At 31.8% G+C, this 22,635-nt stretch overlaps 2 protein-coding genes across 2 annotated transcripts; both read right to left on the bottom strand.

Moving 5' to 3' along the window:
• Positions 1–670: 670 nt before the first annotated feature.
• On the bottom strand, positions 671–4,236 carry LOC115987346 (uncharacterized protein At1g28695-like). Its single transcript, XM_031110872.1, has 3 exons — positions 3,914–4,236; positions 3,419–3,808; positions 671–1,296 (listed from the first exon to the last, which is right to left on the bottom strand). Exons 1-3 carry the CDS (start codon positions 4,061–4,063, stop codon positions 787–789), a joined length of 1,050 nt encoding a protein of 349 aa, XP_030966732.1. The 5' UTR covers positions 4,064–4,236; the 3' UTR covers positions 671–786.
• An 11,012-nt stretch (positions 4,237–15,248) lies between these two features.
• LOC115983786 (uncharacterized protein At1g28695-like) lies at positions 15,249–22,401 on the bottom strand. The gene is made up of 3 exons (XM_031106561.1): positions 22,010–22,401; positions 21,512–21,901; positions 15,249–15,868 (listed from the first exon to the last, which is right to left on the bottom strand). The coding sequence occupies exons 1-3, from the start codon at positions 22,181–22,183 to the stop codon at positions 15,335–15,337; spliced, it is 1,098 nt and encodes a 365-aa protein (XP_030962421.1). The 5' UTR covers positions 22,184–22,401; the 3' UTR covers positions 15,249–15,334.
• Positions 22,402–22,635: the final 234 nt, after the last annotated feature.

Genomic DNA, 22,635 nt, shown 5'->3' with positions numbered 1-22,635 from the left:
AAATGGACAAGGCCAGACAAGACAAGATGGGTTGGGACAAACAAAACTCATTCTTGACCTGTTACCTTTTTAGAAGTCAAGGATCCAAGTCCATACAAGATGGAGTCAAACAAGATGAGTCAAACATGATAGGACAATTTACCATAATACCATCTTAGAGCATTTTCAATAGGCTCTCTAAACACAAAATGCTCTGTATTATAGAGAGTAAACCCACAAAATGACTCTCCAACAGACTCTCTATACCTGAAATTTTTTTGGGCTCATGAACAGTAGCTTATTAAGTCTAATGGGTTACTGTTCATTCTTCAAATATTTTTTTTTCTATTATAATAATAAGGTATTGAATAAAAAAATGTTGGAAGATGTGTAATTGTTAAAAAAAGAATAAATAATGAATGAAGAAATAATATTTAAATGAGATAGAGAATCTGTTGGAAAGTGTATTTGAAAAAGTAGATAGTTAAAAGGTAAAATTCATTGTTCATTCTCCAAATAGTACAAAAATTTGCCTAATCTACTGGAGATGCTCTTACACATGAATTTACTAAGTGCAAAAGTTGTCGTAACATAATAAGGGATAGGAGATATTATATGAGGGAAAAACATGGATCAGGGTAGTGCCAAAGTAAATATAACGCTCCATGGTAAATTGAAAATTGGCCCCATGAAAGGTCAAATCGTGTATCAATCTATGAATATCAAAGGAATTAAATTCCTTTTGAGTATATTGAAGCAACAAATAAAATATATTACATTAATTAACCAATAGTCGTATTAGCTACTTTAATTCCATGACTTGGAACATCTCCAGTGCATTGACCAACCTAAATTTGTTGTTACATTAGCCAATCGTTTATAAGAAGTGTACTTGAATTGCTTCCAATCGCGAAGGACAGCCTTTAGATCATTCACCTTGGCACTAATACTTCTACAACAATTGGCATGTACAGTGGCCACTAACCTCAAATCCTTGCTATCTTGGCAAAACCCACTAAAATAAAGGGTGTCCAAGAAAGTTACTCTAAGATTTAATTCTCTAATTATGCCCCCTTTTATTAGGTTTAATAACACATCCTGCTCTTTTTGTCCTCTAGAGTCGTTCTTCATGGCATACCATATTCCTAATAATTTGATGGTCTTATTATTTGATTGGATGTAGTAGAAGCCAGTATTGATTTGATGATTTTCAGATCGCAAATCACCTAAAAAATAGTCAGTACTAATTTGAAGATCCTCGGTTTCATTTGTGCTTAGCCTAATAAAGGGATTCCTTAGCCACATCACATCTGTATCCTGTTACAGAAAGTTACCAACCATTTAAAAATAAATATAATGTTTAAGAAAATACAAACAAAGAGGGAAAAAAATAAAAACAAAGAAAAAATAAAAAAATAAAAAATAAAAACTCATTTTTTTCTTTCTATTTTGTTATTCTATTTTTCACTTTACCTTCTACTTTTTTACTATTCTATTTAGATACTATTATTTATTTTATTTTATTTTATTTTATTTTATTCACAAACAAATCTAGGGTATGTTTGGATAGAACTTATTTTGTTGAAACTGAAAACTGAAAACTGAAAATACTATAACAAAATAATTTTTAAATGTGTGAATAGTATTGTGGGACCCATTTTTAATGAAAAAATTGTTAAAAAATGAGATTTGTGGGTCTTGTAACTGAAAAGTTGCTGAAAAGTTGTGTAAAAGGTACTAAAAAATTAATTAAAATAATTTTTAAACGCTGAAAAGTTGATTAAAGTGCTGACAAGTTGCTAAGGTGTGCAATAAGTTTGGTACCAAAGTCAACAATCACGGCACAGTTGAGAAAAAAAAAATGGTTGAAACACGCAACAGTGTAAACGCAAACGTGAATAATCCGTATCCAAACCAACACCTAATGACCAAAATTGACTACCGACGGCAACAATCAAGATTGGATACCCACAGCATAGATCAGCCACTTCCATCTTACAGCCAAATCGACCCCCCAACAACCATATTAGCCACCCTATGGCAACCTCGACTACGGCATGCCTAATCTCAATTATTGAACACTTGACCACCCAAATCCAATGTCAAAAACGGATTGTTTACTAAGCCTTTTTGAGGTGGGCTAATCAAATTTTAATTGAAGTATTCGGATAATTAATCTATTGCTAATTGACATTTGACATACCAAAAAATTACACAGGAAAATTCAAACGGCATGAACCCCATCCTACGAAACAAAAGTTCAAAGCCATTTAAATCACACACACACATCTCTATATATATAATAATAGGTAAAACTGAGAAAAACTCAAATTAGAATTTCAAATTAGAGTTCCAATTTTGCGCCATGTGTTCTAAATTATTTATTCTTAAAGAGTTTTATTTTTTAATTTTAGAATCAAATGTGGGACCACATCATAAATATTCATCCAAGTGACTTATTAAGTACAAAAACCAAAGAATCTAAAATAAATGAATCATAAAAAAAAATGCTTCACAATAATAATAAAAATGACAATTTACATTTTATATCTAATAATATTCTTATAAATTTTTTGAAAGAGTTAACAAAATATAAAAATGACTATCAATAGTATTTAAATTATATATGTATATAGGAATTATATTATGTATCTTATTGTATTTGAAAATAATACAAAAGGCTCTAGTGAAACCGACCTTGGATTGTGTTTAATGCATTTTGGTATTGCATCTCTGAGTGTGTTTGTATAAGCAAAAACTATCCTTTGAGTTTAAAATGAGAATTTGTGAAAAAACTATGAAAATTGTGATTTGCAAAATAAAGTTTTAAGTTTTAAAAACCATCTTTTAAACTTTCAAAATACCTAACAAAATGGACCCTGAAAGTCCAATACGAACACGCAAAAAAAACGCATTTGCATTTTACAAGCCCCAAAAAACGCTTTTTTACTAGCCCAAAAGTTGAACCAAACGGGCATTGTAACCTATCATTTTCCTGACAAAAAAGTCAATATCTGCCATATTCACAATCCTATCATATTCCAACACCATTGTTTCAATTCCAACCAACCATTTACATTATCAACCAAAATCCATCCAACGGCGTAGCTTTTGTTTTTCCTCATTAATTAAAAGTTGAATGAGAGGAGCCGAAAAATTTGTTTGTAAGTGCGAACTTCAAGTTTGCTTCAAAAGTGTTACTTTCTAGTTTCTACTACATAAGACATTAATTATAAAAGCCAACAGTGTACTTCTAACCATACCATATCCAGAATTACTATCTAATATGTATAGAGTAGTTTCTCTTACACCTACTCTGTCACACATAGTTTTAAGAATAACTTGAAGATGTGGGTGTAATAGAACGTGTGTAATAGCTTTTATCCATGTTTATAACTCCAAATATGTGCTATAAATGCAATACTAAACTATAACTTACCGTGAAAATGAAGCTGTAGCCACGCTTAAGAACCTCGATTAGAAACTGAGTTCTTCTCCACATCATCTTGATGAAATCCTCGGACATGTAAACTTTTTCTCCCTCAAAATCCACACCGTCCGTTTTCAATCTGTAGCAGTTCAACCGTCGAAACAGGCAGCGATCGTAGGCCGTCTGATCTATTGCCACGATCAAAAGGTTGTCAAGCAGTGGCCTAGTGTTCTCCCCAAGCCAAAAGCTCTCAAGAAAAAGGTCAAGCATGGTGGTGTCAGCTTGGATGTCTTGGACAGCATAGGCCTTGTTTATGATGGTGATTATGACCGTTTTGTTTGCCATTGAAGCTTTGGATAAAGCTTCTTCAAGCTCATCTTGAGGAACACGTATGTTGGTCTGTAAGAATTAAAAGATTTTTTGAGTTTTTGGTACAAAATTAAGATAACCCATATTCATGTTTGTGAAATAAATGAAGGAATAAGCTTGAAAGTTGAAACTTACTGTGTTTGATTGTGAAGAAAGAGATTCCTTTCGGAACACACTGAATGGATTTGTGATATAGGAGGAGGACCAAACAGCAAGACACAAGAACCCCACGAAGAATAATAAAAGTATTGCAGGGTTTCTAAATGAGTGTTTTACATGATCCATGTGTGTCTTTTGGGGTTTTTGGATGATCAAGATGTCTCACTTCTGGAAAAAAAAATTGATAGAGAAGGAACTTATAGATAAAGAGGGAGAGAGGGATTGAAAAGGTCATGCTAGGTAGAAAGGTCATCATCATTTACCAAATTACCACCAAAAAAGAAAAAAAAGGTAGGAAGGTCATGCAATCTGCCTAAAGTCTTAGAAACATCATATTAATTCCAATCACTTCAGGATATATTGTACTTGTGGTAGACTGGTAGTTATATTTTTCATTTTCTTGTCCAAATTCTTGGTTACCGCATGCTGCATGCATATTCCAGCCCACCAAATATGGAAATTATATGTTAGAGAAATACTTATATTTTTATGAATTTTAAAATAAAGATAGACATGAAGTACATATATAAGAGCATTCACATAGCTCATGCAAAATTTTATTTTTATTTTAGCATAAGAATCTACTTTTTTTTTTTCCTTCTATTTTACATACTTACATTTCAAAACACCAAACATTAAATTATCTATTTTATATTACATTTCATTAAAATATTAAATTTTCTTGATTTTTTAAAAAATTGTTTCTCTTTCTTCACACACAACAATCACCATCCACTTTCTTCCTTCATCTTTAAGATATATAAAGAAAGAATAAAAAACAAAATGCAAAATAAATAGTGTCAATGTAAATCTACACGATTACTATAGCAACAATGTATTTTTACATAATTTTACATAATCTGATGTGGGTGAATTTTCAACTTGATAAACTAAAATGTGGTATATTTTCTATTATATAAACATTGATTCAAGTGCTTTTCGGAGCTATGTGCATAATGATAAATAACACTAAAATAGTCACATATGGAATTTTAAATTATACATAGACATTACTAATACAAGCCAAGCATAATTGTAGAGGGTGCAGAGAATTTCAACAAATTGGTAAAACTCTGACATGAATATAAAACCACCAAAAATTGTAACACTTCAGAACAAAATTGTATGAGAATTTTATTTTACAGTGTTGGTGTTAGATATTGAATTAATACTGATAGGTCAAGAATGTGTTGACCCCTTATGATAAATTAACCAATTAATTTAGCCAAGAAAAATTAATTAGATTCAATTACATGTAATAAGCGTGGTAGCACAAACAAATCACTAACTAAGTTAAATGCAGCGGAAAATAAATTTGATATAGGTGATTTGTTTATGAATGGGGAAAACCACCGAGGCAAAACTCCACCGAGTGAATTTAAGGTCACCACTTCTGAGAATTCACTATTATCAAAACAAACGGTTACAAGTAAAAGAATCTCAGTACTTTATACCAACTTACAGTTGAACCCTTACCCCAATACCTAATTGGACTTGTTTTGTAGTGACAATCTCTCATTTTCAATGCAAGACTCCCAGTACGTGACTAACCAATCAATGCACGGATTCAAGTACGTGACTAACACACCAACTTGAGAAGGATGTTGGCTGTAAAATTCTTCAGTTCATCCACATGATGAAGATCAAGAAGTTTCTTGGTTACAAAGCCTTATAGCGTACAAATGCAACAACTTCTTCAAGAGAAAGATAAACTAGGGCATATGTCTCCGGTCTTAATATGCTTGCAACAACAAGTGCAACAACCTTTTCGTCTACTTGCATCAAGTGAGACGGCCCTTAAAATAATCTTTATATATGTTTGGGGTTCTGAAAAAAGAAAACCTAAACACATACACATGGATATTCAGTTCATCCACATGATGAAGATCAAGAAACTTCTTGGTTACAAAACCTTATAGCGTACAAATGCAACAGCTTCTTCAAGAGAAAGATGAACTAGGGCATATGTCTCCGGTCTTAATATGCTTGCAACAACAAGTGCAACAACCTTTTTGTCTACTTGCATCAAGTGAGACGACCCTTAAAATAATATTTATATATGTTTGGGGTTGTGAAAAAAGAAAACCTAAACACATACACATAGATATGCGTGAAATTAGATTTGAAAAAACTGATTTTCGTAATTCAAGATAGATACAGCTGTCAAGTTTATCTGTTGAGTATCACATTTTAAATCTTGATAGATACATCTGTCAAACTATCTGTCGAGTTTTAAAATACAGCACTTCTTCACTTGATTCTTAAACAGATTTGCATGACTTCAATACTTGAACTTGAACTCGAACTCTAGTTTTTGAAGTATTAAACACATCATAGATTTACCTAATTACAAGTAAAATGCGTTTTGTCAAAAGATTAGCTAATTCTAAATAACATATATTCTTAACATGATCTACATATGTCCTAATAGATACCATTAATTTCTATTAGAAAATAGAAATGACTATGGGTGCGTTTGTTTCGACTTCAAATGAATTCCGGAAATCAATTTCCGGAAAATGGAGCGTTTGGCTGTGACGGAAAATATTATTTTCCGGAAATGAATTTCCTGTTGACCGAAATTTGAAGCCTTGACCACGGAAATGAAAATCTGCCTTCATTTTCACTTCAATTGATTTCCGTGGCTTGCAAAACGCAGAGAGAGGGAGAGAAAAAACAGAAAACACAACACGAGAGCGAGAGAGAAAGAACAGAAAAAAACAATCGAAGAACACAACAGCCCACGAGCGAAATCAAGTGCGGAATAGATCAAGCCAACGAACGAGATCGAAGCCAACGAGTGAGATCAAGTGCGAGAGCTCCGATCGATCCAGCCACCCAGAGCTCCGATCGCGATCTCCGCTTCGATCTTCGCGCGATCGCGATGCGTCGATCGTGATCGACGCATCGCGCTGCCAATCGCAATGCGTCGATCGCGATCGGCAGCGCGATGCGTCGATCGGAGAGATCGCGATCGCGCGAACGCGTTGATCGCGATCGTGATCGACGCATCGCGCCGCCGATCGCAATGCGTCGATCGGAGAGATCGCGATCGCGCGAACGCGTTGATCGCGATCGCGATCGACGCATCGCGCCGCCGATCGCGATGCACCGACCGCTCCGATCACGATCGCGATCTCGCCTTCGTTTGTCCGGATTTGATGATTTTTTTCTGGGTTTTGTTTATGTTTTGATGAATAAATGATATTATATAATCGTTTGGTAACCAAGAAAATGTGAGAAAATGTGAAAATGTGTTTTCTATGCTATTTTCAAGAACACAACCAAACATCAGAAAATATTTTCCGAAACATTTTTTGAAATGCAACCAAACACATGAAAACATTTTCCTTTCCGGAAAATAGCATTTCCGGAAAATAGAATATTTTCCGGAAATACTTTTACACGAACCAAACACAGCCTATTCTATTTTCCGGAAATACTTTTACACGAACCAAACACAGCCTATATATATGTCTAATTCTGATTTTCGTAGTCATTAGATTACGTGAATTAATTTACATGTGACAAGTCATGTTCTAGAAGTTCAGTTGTAGAGACTTGTTGTAGTCACAGAAGTGTTAGGACTTGGGAGTCACGAGTGGCTCATATCTCGCCAGCAATGTATAAAGAATCATAAATTCTTTGGTCATAAAATGGAGATGTCAAAACGTATTTCCACGTTTTTAACTACTAGTCAAAGTTTTAACTTTTAAGTTTTAAAATGGTTGAAAACGTTTATAATGCTATCAAAGTTTAATAATTCCTTCATCAAAAAAAAAAAAAGTTTAATAATTCCATCTTAATTAAATTCATCTCATTTGAAATAATGAAATCCATTCATTAATATGAATTACCAGAAGTTGAGTCAAATAAATAATTAAGAGTCTACAGTAGTGGTTCTAGGAATTTTTTCCAAGATGTTCCTTAAGAATTTCTAAGTTAAAGACTTAAAGTCAACATGAATTCGTTTAGAAGATAAAGATGAATTTTGCACAAGAGATAAATTTTGGGTACGTGGTTTTCTTATCAAATACTTGTCCATATTTCTAGCAAAATAATAAACAATAAACTATAAGTTCATTTGAAATATTAATAAAATTATTAATTATTGTTGTTTAGTTGTTTCATTAATTTGTTTGTTTTTTATAAACTACTATAATTTGTTATATTGTTGTTTCATTAATTATAAAATTATTAATTATTGTTTAGCCTAATATAGTAACATTATTTAATTTGTTTGTCTTTTATAATGTATTGGTTAATGAAATTATTAATTATTGTTTATTAGTTGCTTTCCCCAATTAATTATTGGTTAATTAAATGATTGTTTATTAGCTGCACTGCTGCACTAGCACACAGCCACACACCCATGTGCATTTACCCCGGCCTCATGCCCCCATCCACCCCCCAATTCAACAGACAAGCCCCAATGCCCCATGGCCCCCAATCACAAGACTAGAGCCAATCAAATAAAGCCAATTAATTGTATCTCACCAAAAACACAACACCAACACTAAAAGACAATTAATTTATCTCACCAACACCAATACCAACGGATAACTCCAAAAACAGGGCAAATATTAATAAAAATTTATAAAGTAAACTAAGCAAAAGGCAAAACAACAGACAAATGACAATCATAGTTCAAAGTCTGTGAGAGAGAGAGAGAGAGAGAGAGAGAGAGAGAGAGAGAGAGAGAGAGAGAGTCTGAGTCACATCGGTGTACAACTCTTCAAACTCCTCCTCTGATAGATCAAAGAAAGTAGTGACTCTGTGGACCGCCGTGGGGTCGAGCACTTGGTGCTTGGCCGCCCTTATCACATTCTTTACGTTTGAATGGGAGATCGAGTTCGAGGCCCGATCTAGCAATCTCCTTCTCCGTCCGTTCCGTTGGTCGTCTCAAGGGAAAAAGCAAGTGACCCAAGGCAAGGAAAGCGAACATTCCCTCATATTTAGGGCCAGCCGCAACGTATCCCAATCATCCATTGTCATCCACGCCAAGTACGCCGCCTCCGAAGTCGTTGTCGTGTCCAAGAAGCTCCTTCGTAGCACTAGCAAGGCGGCGTGGATCATCGGCACCACCTTCCTGATCCTAGTTGTGCCACTTATCATCGAGATGGACTGTGACCAATAACTCACCGAAATCGAGCTCCGAAATGCTAGCCTTCTTGGCACCACTCCCACTCCTAAATGAGTGTGATAGAGAGAGAGAGCCTTTTGCTTCTTTCTTTTTCAATTAGGGTTTTTGAAAAGTTTCAGACTTTTTTTAGAGAGAGAGAGAGAGAGAGAAAGAGAGAGAGATTTTTAATTTTGGTTCTGTTTGAGGCTGGATCTGATTTCAGTATATTAGGTTAGTTTTTTTTTTTTTTAATTTATTTATTTTGAGAGTCCGTGGATTACTAGGTTTGCTACCATCTGTTGGGCTTGCCGTGGGCTTGACGTTGGGTGTGCCGTGGGCTTGCCGCTTGCTTTGTTATAATTTTTTTTTTTTACTTGAAAGTAGAACAAATAAATTTTTTTTTTTAGGGTGTTCCTAATTTTGATTGAGGGTGTTCCTAATTTTTTTTTTAAAGGGTAAACAAATAAAAAAAAAATTAATTACTATATATATATATTTTTTTTTTTTTTCAGTTCAGGGTGTTCTTGGGAACACCCTGAGCATAATGTGGCGCCACCACTGAGAGTTTGTTTGGCAAAGATTATTTTTGCCAACTTATTTTTGCTACTATTCATGAGTTCCACTGCACTTTTTGGTATTATTTATGGATCCCATTGTACTATTTCAGCTAACTTTTACTTTTATTTATAGTACTTTCAGCAAAAAGTTTTCAATTTCAACAAAATAAACAGATCCCAAACAAACCCTAAATATCATAAATGGTGGTATAGAAATACACACACACACACACACACATATATATATATATATTTTTTTTTTTTTTTTCCTTTTTAAGAAAGGTTTTTTAAGAGCTAGAGAAAGATAGGTACATATTTACCTTTGTTAAAGAGAGTATAGGATTTTTGGCTCTTTGTTGTTTTTCCCTAGAGTGGACTAACAAAATACCAAAGTTTTTTAATATAAATAAAATTGTTAGAAATAAAGGTATTTTAGTAAGGATAAAGTTTGGTCACAAATTTAGTTAAATTGGCTACAATTCCCATTAAAAAAAATTAACATAGTTATGTATTTTGAAAATTTAATTGTTGGATTACATATTCTTTATATTCTTAACACGCATATCAATTGGATGTTATTTACTATTTGCTTCATAAATTTATTTTTTATACATAATTTTAAACTACAAAAGTTGAAATTTAAACATTTGATTGATAATATAACTATTAATCTTTGGTTTTCTCGAAAATTTGCAAGCATGAATGATATATGAAAAAAATGTTATCCAATTGTGGATTTCTCAAAATTTACATCCAATAAAAAGATATTAAGTAAAGTTGTAACCATTGGCTTGTCTTTTTATAGCAATGTAAATTCATAATCAACTAGGAATAGGATTCGTATGTGCCTAAGGTAAAATTTAAATATTTCCCAAACCTTAATGGCCTCAAAAATTGGAAGTCAATTTCATTTAAAAAGTTCCAAACTTTTACTACTAGAATCAGGTTGGACCGAAAAGCCCATTAAACCCGATCTATTATCATTCATTAAAGACCGTGATTCTCAATTAATGTTTAGCATATACAATTCATTAAAAGAGACCCGACCATGCAATTGAGGTAGAATGTTTTTTAGTTTAACTTTGCATACCTCTCTTTCATTAAAAGAGACCCGACCATGCAATTGAGGTAGAATGTTTTTTAGTTTAACTTTGCATACCCCAAGAGAGATCACATTAGGCAAGAGAGATGTAATTAGGGCAAGGTACAAGGCTCTTGGTGTTTGTGGTGGTCCCTTCCCAATAATCTTGGACTTTTGGGCCTAAACCCCCAATTTATTTGTATTTTGGGTTGAGCTTATTCCACAATCGGAGATCCAAGAAATGTTTCTTCAGATCACTAATGGAGATTGAAAGTTGCTCTAGCACCTAACTCTTTGGTTTCTAGCTCAGCTAAGGTGGATACTAGGCAATCGAGCTTCTACCTTGAAATTCAAGTAGGCTTTCCTTCTTCCAAAGATATGCTTTTCCTCACTACTCTCGTGTTTCTCTCTTCCCAAAAATTTCCAACCCCTGATTCTTACCTCTCCTCTCCAATTTATATCCCCCCTTTAGTGGAGTTATCATGATGAAGAGATCTCCTCATGTTAGTGGGTCCCTCCGTATCATATTATTGACCAAAGGGGACTCACCTCCTACTGTTGATATGACTTCCTAGTAACTTATGCCTGATGTCGATTATTGCTCAGCGGGCAGATTCACCCCAAGACATTATCTCTTGTTCATGGCATATCTTGGGTTAGTTCGAATGTTCGGCCAAGCCCATCTCAGCTTAGCTAAGTGGGCCAAGAACATTCAATGAGTGGGCCTGCAATTTGGGGCTGGGCTGCTATTCTTGGTCCGTGCAATGTTTATTTAGTATATAAAGTTATGATGCTTCTCATGATAAATTGTGTTATTTAGATGTGCTGCATATCTTATCATATAATATATAATTTTGCTTAAAACCCCACTCTACTACTACAAAAGTTAGCCCCTTTTGTAGTGCTACTTTGAGTTAAATAATGTGTTTGAGCTTAGAGAGAGAGAGAGAGAGAGAGAGAGAGAGAGAGAGAGAGAGAGAGAGAGAGAGAGAGTGTGTGTGTGTGTGTGTGTGTGTGTGTGTGTGTGTGTTTAACATTTAGTTTTTTTCTAAAAAATAATATACTATATACTAAAAGTTAGGCTTAGAAACCGCACTAAGTGGCTTTACCAAAATACAACAATATTTTGGATAAAAGTATTTTTTAGATAGAGACAACAACATCTTTGTTCTTATCAATTTCTTTAAATAAAAGTCAGGCTTAGAAACTATGATTGTGCTAAGTGACTTCACCAAATTACAGCAATATTTTGGATAAAAATATTTTTTAGATAGAAACAACATATTTGTTCTTATCAATTTCTTTATATAAAGTAATAATAAGTATTTTATCAAAATATGCAAAATGCATCTATGTTTCAGTCGATAGAATAACAAAATATTTCCACATTTTTAACTACTTGTCAAAGTTTTAACGTTTAAAATGGTAATCACGGGGTTGAAAACGTTTATAATGCTATCAAAGTTTAGTAATTCCATCTTTAACTCATCTCATTTGAATAGTCAAAATATGACAAGTAGTTTAGTAATTCCATATTTTATCAAAATATGAAAAATGCATCTAAGTTTCAGTTGAAAGAATAACAAAATATTTCCACGTTTTTAACTACTTGTCAAAGTTTTAACGTTTAAAATGGTAATCACGGGGTTGAAAACGTTTATAATGCTATCAAAGTTTAGTAATTCCATCTTTAACTCATCTCATTTGAATAGTCAAATCCATTCATATGAATTACCAGCAGTTAAGTGTAATAAATAAATAATTAAATATCATAAATAGTGGTACAGAAACATTTTTTAAAGATTTTTTTTATACAAAGATAAAAATTCTACTCTAACTTAATTTAAATGTACATGTGTGTAAAACTTCAAATTAGAGACTTGAACCCAGGTCTTGCCCTCGACACCCCACAAGCACTTATACTTGTGGAGTGATCATTGCACCAAGGACGTGTGGTGGTTTTTAAAAGAATTTTTAAGAGAGAAAGATAGGTACACATTTACTTTTGTTATAGAAAAAATCATTGGATTTTTTGCTCTTTGTTGTTTTTCCCTAGTGTGGAATAACAAAAAATCATAGTTTTTTTTTATTATTATTATAAATAAAATTGTTAGAAGTGAAAGTATTTTAGTAAGGACAAAGTTTGGCTACAAACTTTATAGAATTAGTTATAATTGTCACTAAAAAAAATTAACATGAATACATATTTTGAAAATCTAACCATTGGATTACATGTTCTTTATATTCTTAATACGCATATTAAACTTCATGCCAATTAGATATTATTTATTATTCGGTCCATAATTTTTTTTTTTTATGCATAATTTTAGATTACAGAACTTGAAATTTAAACATTTGATTGATGTCATAGCTATTAATATTTTATTTTCTGAAAATTTTGCAAGAATGGATAATATAAAAAGAAAATATTATCCAATTATGAATTTCTTAAAATTCACATCAAATAAAAAAATATTATATGAAATTGTAGTCCTTTTAGCGATATAAATTCATACGTACCTTAAGGTCAAATTCAAAAGCTTTGAAGTCAGATTCATTTAAAAAGTTTCAAACCTTTATTATTAGAATCATGTTTTTTCATAAAGCCCATTAAACTTGGCACATTATCATTTCATTAAAGAGCATGATTCTTAATTAATGTTTTGTTACCATTTCTTTTATGGGTGTGGGTTCTATCCAGTATCCTGTGATATTGAACTCATTGCGATCATAATACGTGTTCGAAAATGAACACATGTCATGATCATAACGGGTCCGGTACATTGGAGGCACTAGACAGAAGTTGCACCTTTCTTTTATATTATTTGTTCCAACAAGGTGGGTGGAGAGAGAGGAATTCCAACCTTGTCATAAAAGAGACCAGACCATGCAATTTAGCTGCAAGACCTTTTTTTTTTTTTTTTTTTTTTTTTTTTTTTTTTAAAAAACCTTGCTCACCCATAGATACTTAGTACCAAGGGAGGTGTCACTAGACCATTAAAGTCATTGGTGTGGTACAAGGCTCTTGGTGTTTATTTAGTATATATAGTGTGATACTTCTCATGACAAATTGCCCTACTTCAATTATATATTTTTCAATTATATTATATTATATTTAATTTGAATAATTTGAAAATGTTATATATATCTTATAGTTGAGTTTAACTCTGGGAGTAATTTTAGAAACTGGTAATATTTTATTTCATCCTAAGAAAATTGAAATTTTTTGTGGTAGTCATGATTAATATGCAAATGCAAAGATGCAATATATCATGTCGAATTCAACACACCATCTACTTTCGGGGAAATAAAAATAAATTCAACACAATATCATACTATTACAGTCGCAGCTCACACCATCTACCAAATATTATGGCCCAAACGCGCACACTCTCCCTAGTTTCGGACCAGTCTCTCTTTTTTTTTTTTTTTGGTAGAAAGGAGTTTCGGCCCATAGTCATGACAATGGCTTATACGTTTGTTTTTCTGTAGTGCATTTACATAAGTGAAAAAAAGAGCAATATTTTATTTGAGAAACAAAAAAAAAGAAGGTGAGTTTGGCAAACTTTTTTGTTGAGAAATTTTTTGGAACAAAACTTATTTGCATAGTATTTATCAAAACTCACCTTCAAAAAAATATAGTTTTTGATAACTTTTATGTTAAATATATGACAAAAAATTTAAAAACTAGCTTTTTATTATTATTATTATTTTTATTTTGATACAAGATAAAAATTCTATTTTATCTTAGTCTAAGTGTATATGTGTGTAAAACTCCTTCTTGGAGATTTGAACCCCAGCTCTTATCCCCCACACCCCACAAGCACTTATACTTATAGGGTGACCATCGCACTAAGAGTGTGCAATGGTAATACTAGCTTATTTTTAAAAAAACTAAAAATTAGATTATTTGAAAAAAAATAAAATAAAACTTGAAACAAAAAGGAAAAAAACTTTTCTCAAATACACTAAGGAATATTACTAGCTTGCTTGTAATGGGCTTGTACATAACATCCCTCTGTAACCTTTCCAATCTAATCATCTACTTTATCAGACGACACAAATATTTAAATGAAACAAAAAAGAAAGGAAAAAAAAAACCCAACACATTGCCATGAAATATTATTAAAGAGCTAATATTGATACATTTTCATAAACAATGATATCTAAGCTTATCTAAAAATAAAAAAAGAGAGATTATAATTTTAAATATTCTTAATAAATTGTTATTCTTATTTTATCCAATAAACATAAAAATTCATAAATAACTATATTATATGTATATATATAATTATTAGCGATAAATCTTAAATAGTACACTAGTATTAATTGATATCAAAATATTTCGATTCTCAAACTAACCAAAACGACTTTTGGTACGGTATTTACTTCCTTTGTCAAACGGTATACAAGACAATTTACCAACACTAAACACCAATTTACTAAGTGCAAAAATCATCGTAACAGAATAAGGGATAAGAGATATCATATGAGGCGAAAATGTGGATCAAAATAGTGCCAAAGTAAATATAACACTCCACGGTCAAATCATGTATCAATCTATGTATATCAAATAGATTATATTCCCTTTTGAGTTTGAAAAATTGAAGCCACAAATAAAACAAACTATACATTAATTAACCCATAGTCGTACTAGCTACTTTCCATGATTTGTAACATCCCCAGTGTAATGACCACCTTAAATTTGCTGTTACATTAGCCAATCGTTTATAAGAAGCATACTTCTTGAATCGCTTCCAATCACGAAGGACGGCCTTTAGATCATTCACCTTGGCACTAATACTTCTACAACAATTGGCGTGTACTGTAGCCACTGCCCTCAAATCCTCGCTATCTTGGCAAAACCCACTAAAATAACGGGTGTCTAAGAACCTTACACTAAGATTTAATTCTCTAATTATCCCCCCTCCTATCAGGTTTAATAACACATCTTGCTCTTTCTGTCCTGTTGCGTTGTCTTTCATGGCATACCATTTTTCTAATAATTTGATGGTCTTATTATTTGATCGGATGTAGTAGAAGCCAGTATTGATAAGATGCTTTTCAGATTGCGAATCACCTAAAAAATTGTCAGTACTAATTTGAAGATCCTTGGTTTCATTTGTACTTAGCCTAACAAGGGGATTCCTTAGCCACATCACATCTGTATCCTGTTACAAAAAGTTCAACCATATAAGAATAGTATAATGTTTAAGAACATAAAAATAAAGAGGGAAAAGAAAAAATAGAGAAAAAAGAAAAGAGCATTATGTTTATGGGCCTATGGCCTAGCAAAAGACTTGATTTGGTTTAGAAAGTTCAATATTTAACCTTTGCTTATCGTCAATTCATCTAAAGAGGTTAGATATGAAAAAAAGTATCATATAAGACAGTCTCTTAAGACCTCTCTTGCACAAGATGTGTGGGTTCCACATCTGTGAATCTCACGAGCTAGAAATGAGAGGATGGTCTCATAAATACAAATTCATGAGATGTCCTCTTGTTAGATATGGGCCTAAACAGGGAGAGAGTATCATGATATCATCTAATGGAGTACTCCTCTCATATTTGGTAGATCCCATTACCATATATCAGTGGGAGTTGTATATTTCGAGAGAAGCGCTCCATGAGAGTCTCATAAGATAATTTTTCCCATCCAACCTAATGCTAATAAATTGGTGCTCTATGAAATGAATTAAGCGGCATGAACTAAATTGAACATCTAGCTATTTGAACAATCTAATGTTTGGTTTAGAGAATATGAGAATGTAAATACTTTGACTACACAATATGTGATTTATTTATTTTTGCCGAGTCACGTTTTCCCCCTGAATATATAAAAGACTTTCTTTTGTAGAGGAAAAGAGAAAAACTTAGATAGTCCTGGAACTATCTAAGTATCACTCATGGAGTATGAGTTCCCCTCCATCTAAAAGATTACAGGGTACAAACAACAAATCCGCAAAGAGGCAAAAAATAAAAAAAAAAATAGGCCCTAATGTGTTACAAAAGAAAGCCCAATGGGCTTATATAAAAAAAGAAGCCCAATCGGCTAAATTATGTGTTACACATCTTTTTCCTAACATGTTTACAAAAGAAAGCGCAATGGGCTTCTATAGAAAAAGCCCAATCGGCTATGTGTTACACATTTCAACTCTCTTTTTACGAGCCTGTCTTTTTCTAGTGGAGGACAAGAGAAATTATTCCATATATGTTGGTTTATTAATTTTTAACTTGACCAATTTTTTATAAAAATAGAGTGGCGTTATTTCACACACTTTGTTTCGCATGAATTGCACACATGCACAATTTTACATTGAACTCGTCTTGATTTCCAAACTGAAATCGTAACTTCAAGTAATGAGTTGAGTACAAAATTGTGTTTGTGTGTACTTTGTGTAACAATATATGTGCACTGGTTATTATCCTTAAAAATAAGAGAAATACTATATCTACAACAATTTCACAATATTTTCATAATAAATCTTAAATGGAAAGTTGTTATTGACTTTTATGGATGGGTAAAAAAGTAATTTTAAAGTTGTGATTAAATTAAAACCAATAATAACTTACTACTTATAATTTACTGTGAAGTATTCTGAAAATATTGTGAATATAACATCTCTCTAAAAATAATGAACACAAACAAGTTGATTAGATAATCATTCAAGTGTTTGTTTGTTTTTGTTTTTGTTTTGTTTTTTTGTTTTTTGTTTTGTGTGGCTAATGTCACATGTGAATGATTATTATTATGAATGTTTAAACTAATTACATTTTTTTTCCTTCTCTGTTTTTGTTTTCTTCTCTTCTCTTATTCTCCTCATCCTCCTTGATTTATCTTTAAAAGAGTTTTATATGTGAAAAATTGAAAAATCATGGATTTATATGAGAATGGAAAATAATATTGTCATACAAAAAGATGTAACGATGATTTCCCTTTGGAGTCAGAATGAAATAGAATTGTAGAGGTGGTAGGTATTAGTGTTGGAGTTAGATTTGGAAAATTATAGTTTTTCATCCTAAACTATCACATCGATTACACTTAACCCTTTGAACTATTGAAATACACAATTGCTAGTAATGACAACGATTGCAGAGCCCATGGGAGGAGAGAAAAAATTCAAAAAGAAATGAGAGAAAAATAAAAAACAATGAGAGGGAAAATCGTTTTTTAATGGAGAATGAAAAGAAAAAGGAAAATACAAAAATGAGAATCCTCAAATTTGGAGTACTCATTTTTTGTTTCAGAAAATAAAAAAAATGCAACATAAGTTTTCGTGAAAATGCAAATCAAAACCTGAAAATGTTACCAAACATCATTTATTTATTATTAGATGTATAATATTACTTTATTGAAATATGTAAAATCCATTTTAAATAAAAATGTTAAACAGTCTAAATAACGATAACTTGAACTTGATTAAGTCTAATCAATGTGATGAATGAGCTGATTATTTAGATAATGGGGTTTTTTATTTTTATTTTTTATTTTGAATTTATTATATAAAAGGTTTGGTACAATGATTGAGGGCAACACAAATAATTAGCATAGTATATGATCTCAGCCAAAAACATTACCTTTTGAGCATATGGTCTGAGAATTAAATGTCCCCACTTTACAGTTTCTATGCTCGAATATGGAGACTTGTCTGAGTATGGTCAGTGTCTCATTTCGGCTCATATTTAGATCTAAAATGTGAAAGAAATTATAAAGCTGCATTCCAGCTATAGCTAAATTGTCACTTTCAGTGGTCATCCAGAAAGTTTCAAACTAAAATCAAGTGAAGCTGTAGGTCATAAAAATCCTTGAAAGCTTTGGTCACTGTCACTCACGATTTCAGTTCCTATTTACATGTGCACGGATGTGTGCACAAAATGATGTGTGTCAGAATTTGACCAATAATGCATAATCCAAATTCCAAAGTTCTTAGTATTGATTAATTTGATTAATTTCTCATATGTTATTCTAGTAACACAGCTTTTATAGTACACCTAATTATAACTATCTTATATGGTAAATTATGACTGACTGCCTACTAATTACATATAAACCCATCACTATTTTTACACTACTCACAATCAGCCATATATAATAGTCGTATATAGTCGTAGAAAATGGTATCGTATAGGCAGGGGTGTAGACTTCTTGACTTGTCACATAATTCTCAATAGCAATGGCCCTCCAAAATTTTAATTTTCTACTACTATTTTGGTAATTTTAGGCTACAGGTCTGGTTCAACAAAGAAGTAATAGGCAATGGGCCCCTCAAAAAATATGACAACCCCACAATTATCCTTAAGATCTCAACATAGTCCAATAAATATATGACTTAAAGTCCACATATCTTTCTTATAAAAAAAAAAAAGTCCACAAATCCTCGAATAATATACTAGCTGGCCCCCTTGATTTGTTGCGTACCCAATGGATAATAACAACTGTTTCAAAAGAGCATCATTTAGTCACTTCTTCAAATAAAAAACTAACCTTTTTCCATTTATCTCAATCTCAAGAAGCTATCTTTAGTACTTATCCCTATTGCTGCTAGCCTACACTGCCCTCTCTCAAATCAATACGTTAACTCACTTCTCAACACAACCAAATAAACTCAAGCATATAGGCATTTAGATTTAAGTTTTGTTATACATATGATAATGGACATATGGTTTTTTTTTTTTTTTTAATTATGATATGAATCTGACCATATGAGTCTTTGCCTTTCTAATTAGTTTAATGAATATGTTTTGTTTATCAAGATTTTGTTCTTCAATTTTTGTATTGCTTGCTATATTATAATATATTTTATCTTTGTATGTCATCATTTTTTTTTAAGTTGATTTTTTTTTTTGGTTTGAAATTTGGTGCTAAATAATTCATTAAAAAAATTAAAAAATATAGGAAATTTTCAATATTACAAATAATAATGGGTTTATAGTTTTTAAAATAATAGTGAATTTTTTTGTATATATCTATAGTGAACTAAATAATTGTTGAGAATATGATAATATATCAAAGTTGATAATTCTGTATTTAATAAATTTTTGAATTATGATTATTGTATTAATACTACAATTTTTGTTGTGGAGATTTTAAAAAAAATTACACCAAACCGGCCCCCTAGCTACGCCCTTTGTAGACTTGTCACATGGTAAAAGTTGTCACCTTTTTTTTTTTTTTTTTTTTTAATTATATATATATATATATATATTTATGACTTCTATTAACTTTATAGCATTTCTTTATTATCACAATTATCTCCACCACCGACAATTCCTTCAGAACACAAACCAAACATTTTGTCTTATATAGTTATATATACATGCCTTTGCTCTCCTAGATGACTCTGAAATTTCTAAGCTTTCTTCCCAAAATAATCCATCTTGTTAAAAGTAAAGCCCTAGAGAATACTAAACTTAGACACTCAATAAGAACATTCACATAAACCTAAATTATTATTATTTAATTTTTTCTGAACATATAAACCTAAATTTAGACATTCCAACAAGAACATTCATATAAACCTCTTTATAAGTTTAAGCTAAAAAAAAAAAAAAACTCATTTTTTTTACCATTTTGTTAGTCTATTTTCACTTTACTTTCTACTTTTGTAGTATTCTATTTAGATACTATTTATTTATTCTATTTTAATCACAAACAGATATAATGACCAAAATCGACTACCGACAATCAAGATTGAATACCCACAACATAAACCAGCCACTTAATAACTAAAATCAAACATCTTACAGCCAAACCGACCCCCCAAAGGCCATATTAGCCACTCTGTCGAGCACTTAACCGATCCAATGTCAAAGACAGGTTGTTTTGGCTAAAAGCTAATCCAATACTAAGCCTTTTTGAGGTGGGCTAATCAAATTTTAATTGAATTATATTGGAATATAGTTAGTCTATTGCTAATTCTTGACATACCAAAAAATTACACCGGAAAAATCCAAATGGCATGACCGCAATTTAAAATTATTTTCACATGACAACAGGGCTTCATGAAATGCTTAAACTTAGAGGCCCACGTTCACATCACAAACTATTGGCATAAATGACACATGTTACATCGATGTACTACTTTTTTTTTTTTTTTTTTTTTTTAATATATGAAATATTGCCATAGAATCATATCCTAATATTTTCATTTCTTATAAAATATATCTCTTTCTTAGAAAGAAACAAATAATAATAATAAATTCGAGATACGTATCCTACATTAATATTCCTAACCAAAAGTCAATCACAGTTGTATTCACATTCCTATATCATATTCCAATCATTATTTTTTAAATGCAACCAACCATTGGCATTATCAACCAAAAACTATATAATTAATGGTGTAACTTTTGTTTTTCCTTATTAATTAAGTAGAATGAGAGGAATCGATAAATTTTATTACAAGTGCAAACTTTAAGTTCACTTCAAAAGTATTACTTTCTAGCTTCTACTCTAAGAGACTAAAACATCTTAGCTAATTATAAAGCCAACGTTACATTTTCAACCATAGTTTTAATAGCGTCTTTAAGTCATAGTTTTAATTTTTTAATTTTATTATTATTATTTTTTAATTTTATGATTGATTGCATAAATGTATTGTGTAACGTTACATGTGTTATACTTTTTTGCTTTGGCTTATTTTCACTATATTTTTAATTGAAATTTATTTTTTTTTATGAAAAATTGTTACACCATTCATTAACTAAATAAAAAGAAAAAATTAAATCCCATGCAAGCAAACATTTTTTTTTTTAATCCGTGTTTATAACTCTAAATACTAAACTATTAAAAAAAAAAAAAAATAGTAACGTACCGTGAAAATGAAGTTGTAGCCACGCTTAAGAACTTCAATGAGAAACTGAGTTCTTCTCCACATCATCTTGATGAAATCCTCGGACATGTAAACTTTTTCTCCCCCAAAATCCAAACCGTCCGTTTTCAACATGTAGCAGTTCAACCGTCGAAAAAGGCAGCGATCGTAGGCCGTCTGATCCATTGCCACGATCAAAAGGTTGTCAAGCAGTGGCCTAGTGTTTTCCCCTAGCCAAAAGCTCTCAAGAAAAAGGTCAAGCATGGTGATGTCAGCTTTGATATCTTGTTCTGCATAGGCCTTGTTTATGATAGTGATAATGACCGTTTTGTCTGCCATTGAAGCTTTGGATAAAGCTTCTTCGAGGTCATCTTGAGCGACATGAATGTTTGACTGTAAGAATTAAAAGAATTTTGAGTGCTTTTTTGTACAAAATTAAGACAACCCATATGCATGCTTGTGAAATCAATGAAGGAATAAGCTTTGAAAGTTGAAACTTACTGTGTTTGATAGTGCAGAAAGAGACTCCTTTTGGAACACACTGAATGAATTTGTGATAGAGGAGGACCAAATACAGAGATAAAAGAACCCAAAGAGGAAGAATAAGAGTAGAGCAGGGTTTCCAATTGAGTGCTTTACATAATCCATGCGTGTGTTTTGGTGTTTTTGGATCATCGCGATGTCTCACTTCTTGAAAAAATTTGATATATAGCTAGCTTTGTATGTATGTATGTAAATGGAAAGTTTTGGAAGGGAATTTTTTTTTTTTTTTGGAGAACCAATTTGGAAGGGAACATTGATAAGGAGGAAGAGAGGGATAGAAAGGTCAAGCAATCTGCTGGAGGTCTAAGAAACATTAATTTAATTTCCTGTGGTTGAAAATGGTGCCGACGACATTGAAACCAAGTAGCTAGAAAGTTCGTACTTTGCTACCTACACGTCTATTCTTATTATAGTTTATAGTCTTTTTTTTTTTTTGATGGGATATAGTTTATAGTCTTATTATACCAAAACTGCAAATATCAAATCTTATATATTAATTTCAGCCACTTTAAGATATTGTACTTGTGGTAGTAGTTATAATTTCATTTTACTGGGAACTGCATGGATATTCCACCCCACCAAAT

Source organism: Quercus lobata, chromosome 4 (assembly GCF_001633185.2).
Source record: "Quercus lobata isolate SW786 chromosome 4, ValleyOak3.0 Primary Assembly, whole genome shotgun sequence".
Taxonomy (NCBI): domain Eukaryota; kingdom Viridiplantae; phylum Streptophyta; class Magnoliopsida; order Fagales; family Fagaceae; genus Quercus; species Quercus lobata.
This window is presented reverse-complemented; position numbering and strand designations above follow the sequence as displayed.

Coding starts and splice junctions, on each gene's coding strand:
- LOC115987346 (XM_031110872.1), bottom strand. CDS start 4,063: ATGGATCATGTAAAACACTCATTTAGAAACCCTGCAATACTTTTATTA. Junction 3,809..3,913: donor TTTCTTCACAATCAAACACA/GTAAGTTTCAAC, acceptor TAATTCTTACAG/ACCAACATACGTGTTCCTCA. Junction 1,297..3,418: donor GCTACAGCTTCATTTTCACG/GTAAGTTATAGT, acceptor TTTCTGTAACAG/GATACAGATGTGATGTGGCT.
- LOC115983786 (XM_031106561.1), bottom strand. CDS start 22,183: ATGATCCAAAAACACCAAAACACACGCATGGATTATGTAAAGCACTCA. Junction 21,902..22,009: donor TTTCTGCACTATCAAACACA/GTAAGTTTCAAC, acceptor TAATTCTTACAG/TCAAACATTCATGTCGCTCA. Junction 15,869..21,511: donor GCTACAACTTCATTTTCACG/GTACGTTACTAT, acceptor TTTTTGTAACAG/GATACAGATGTGATGTGGCT.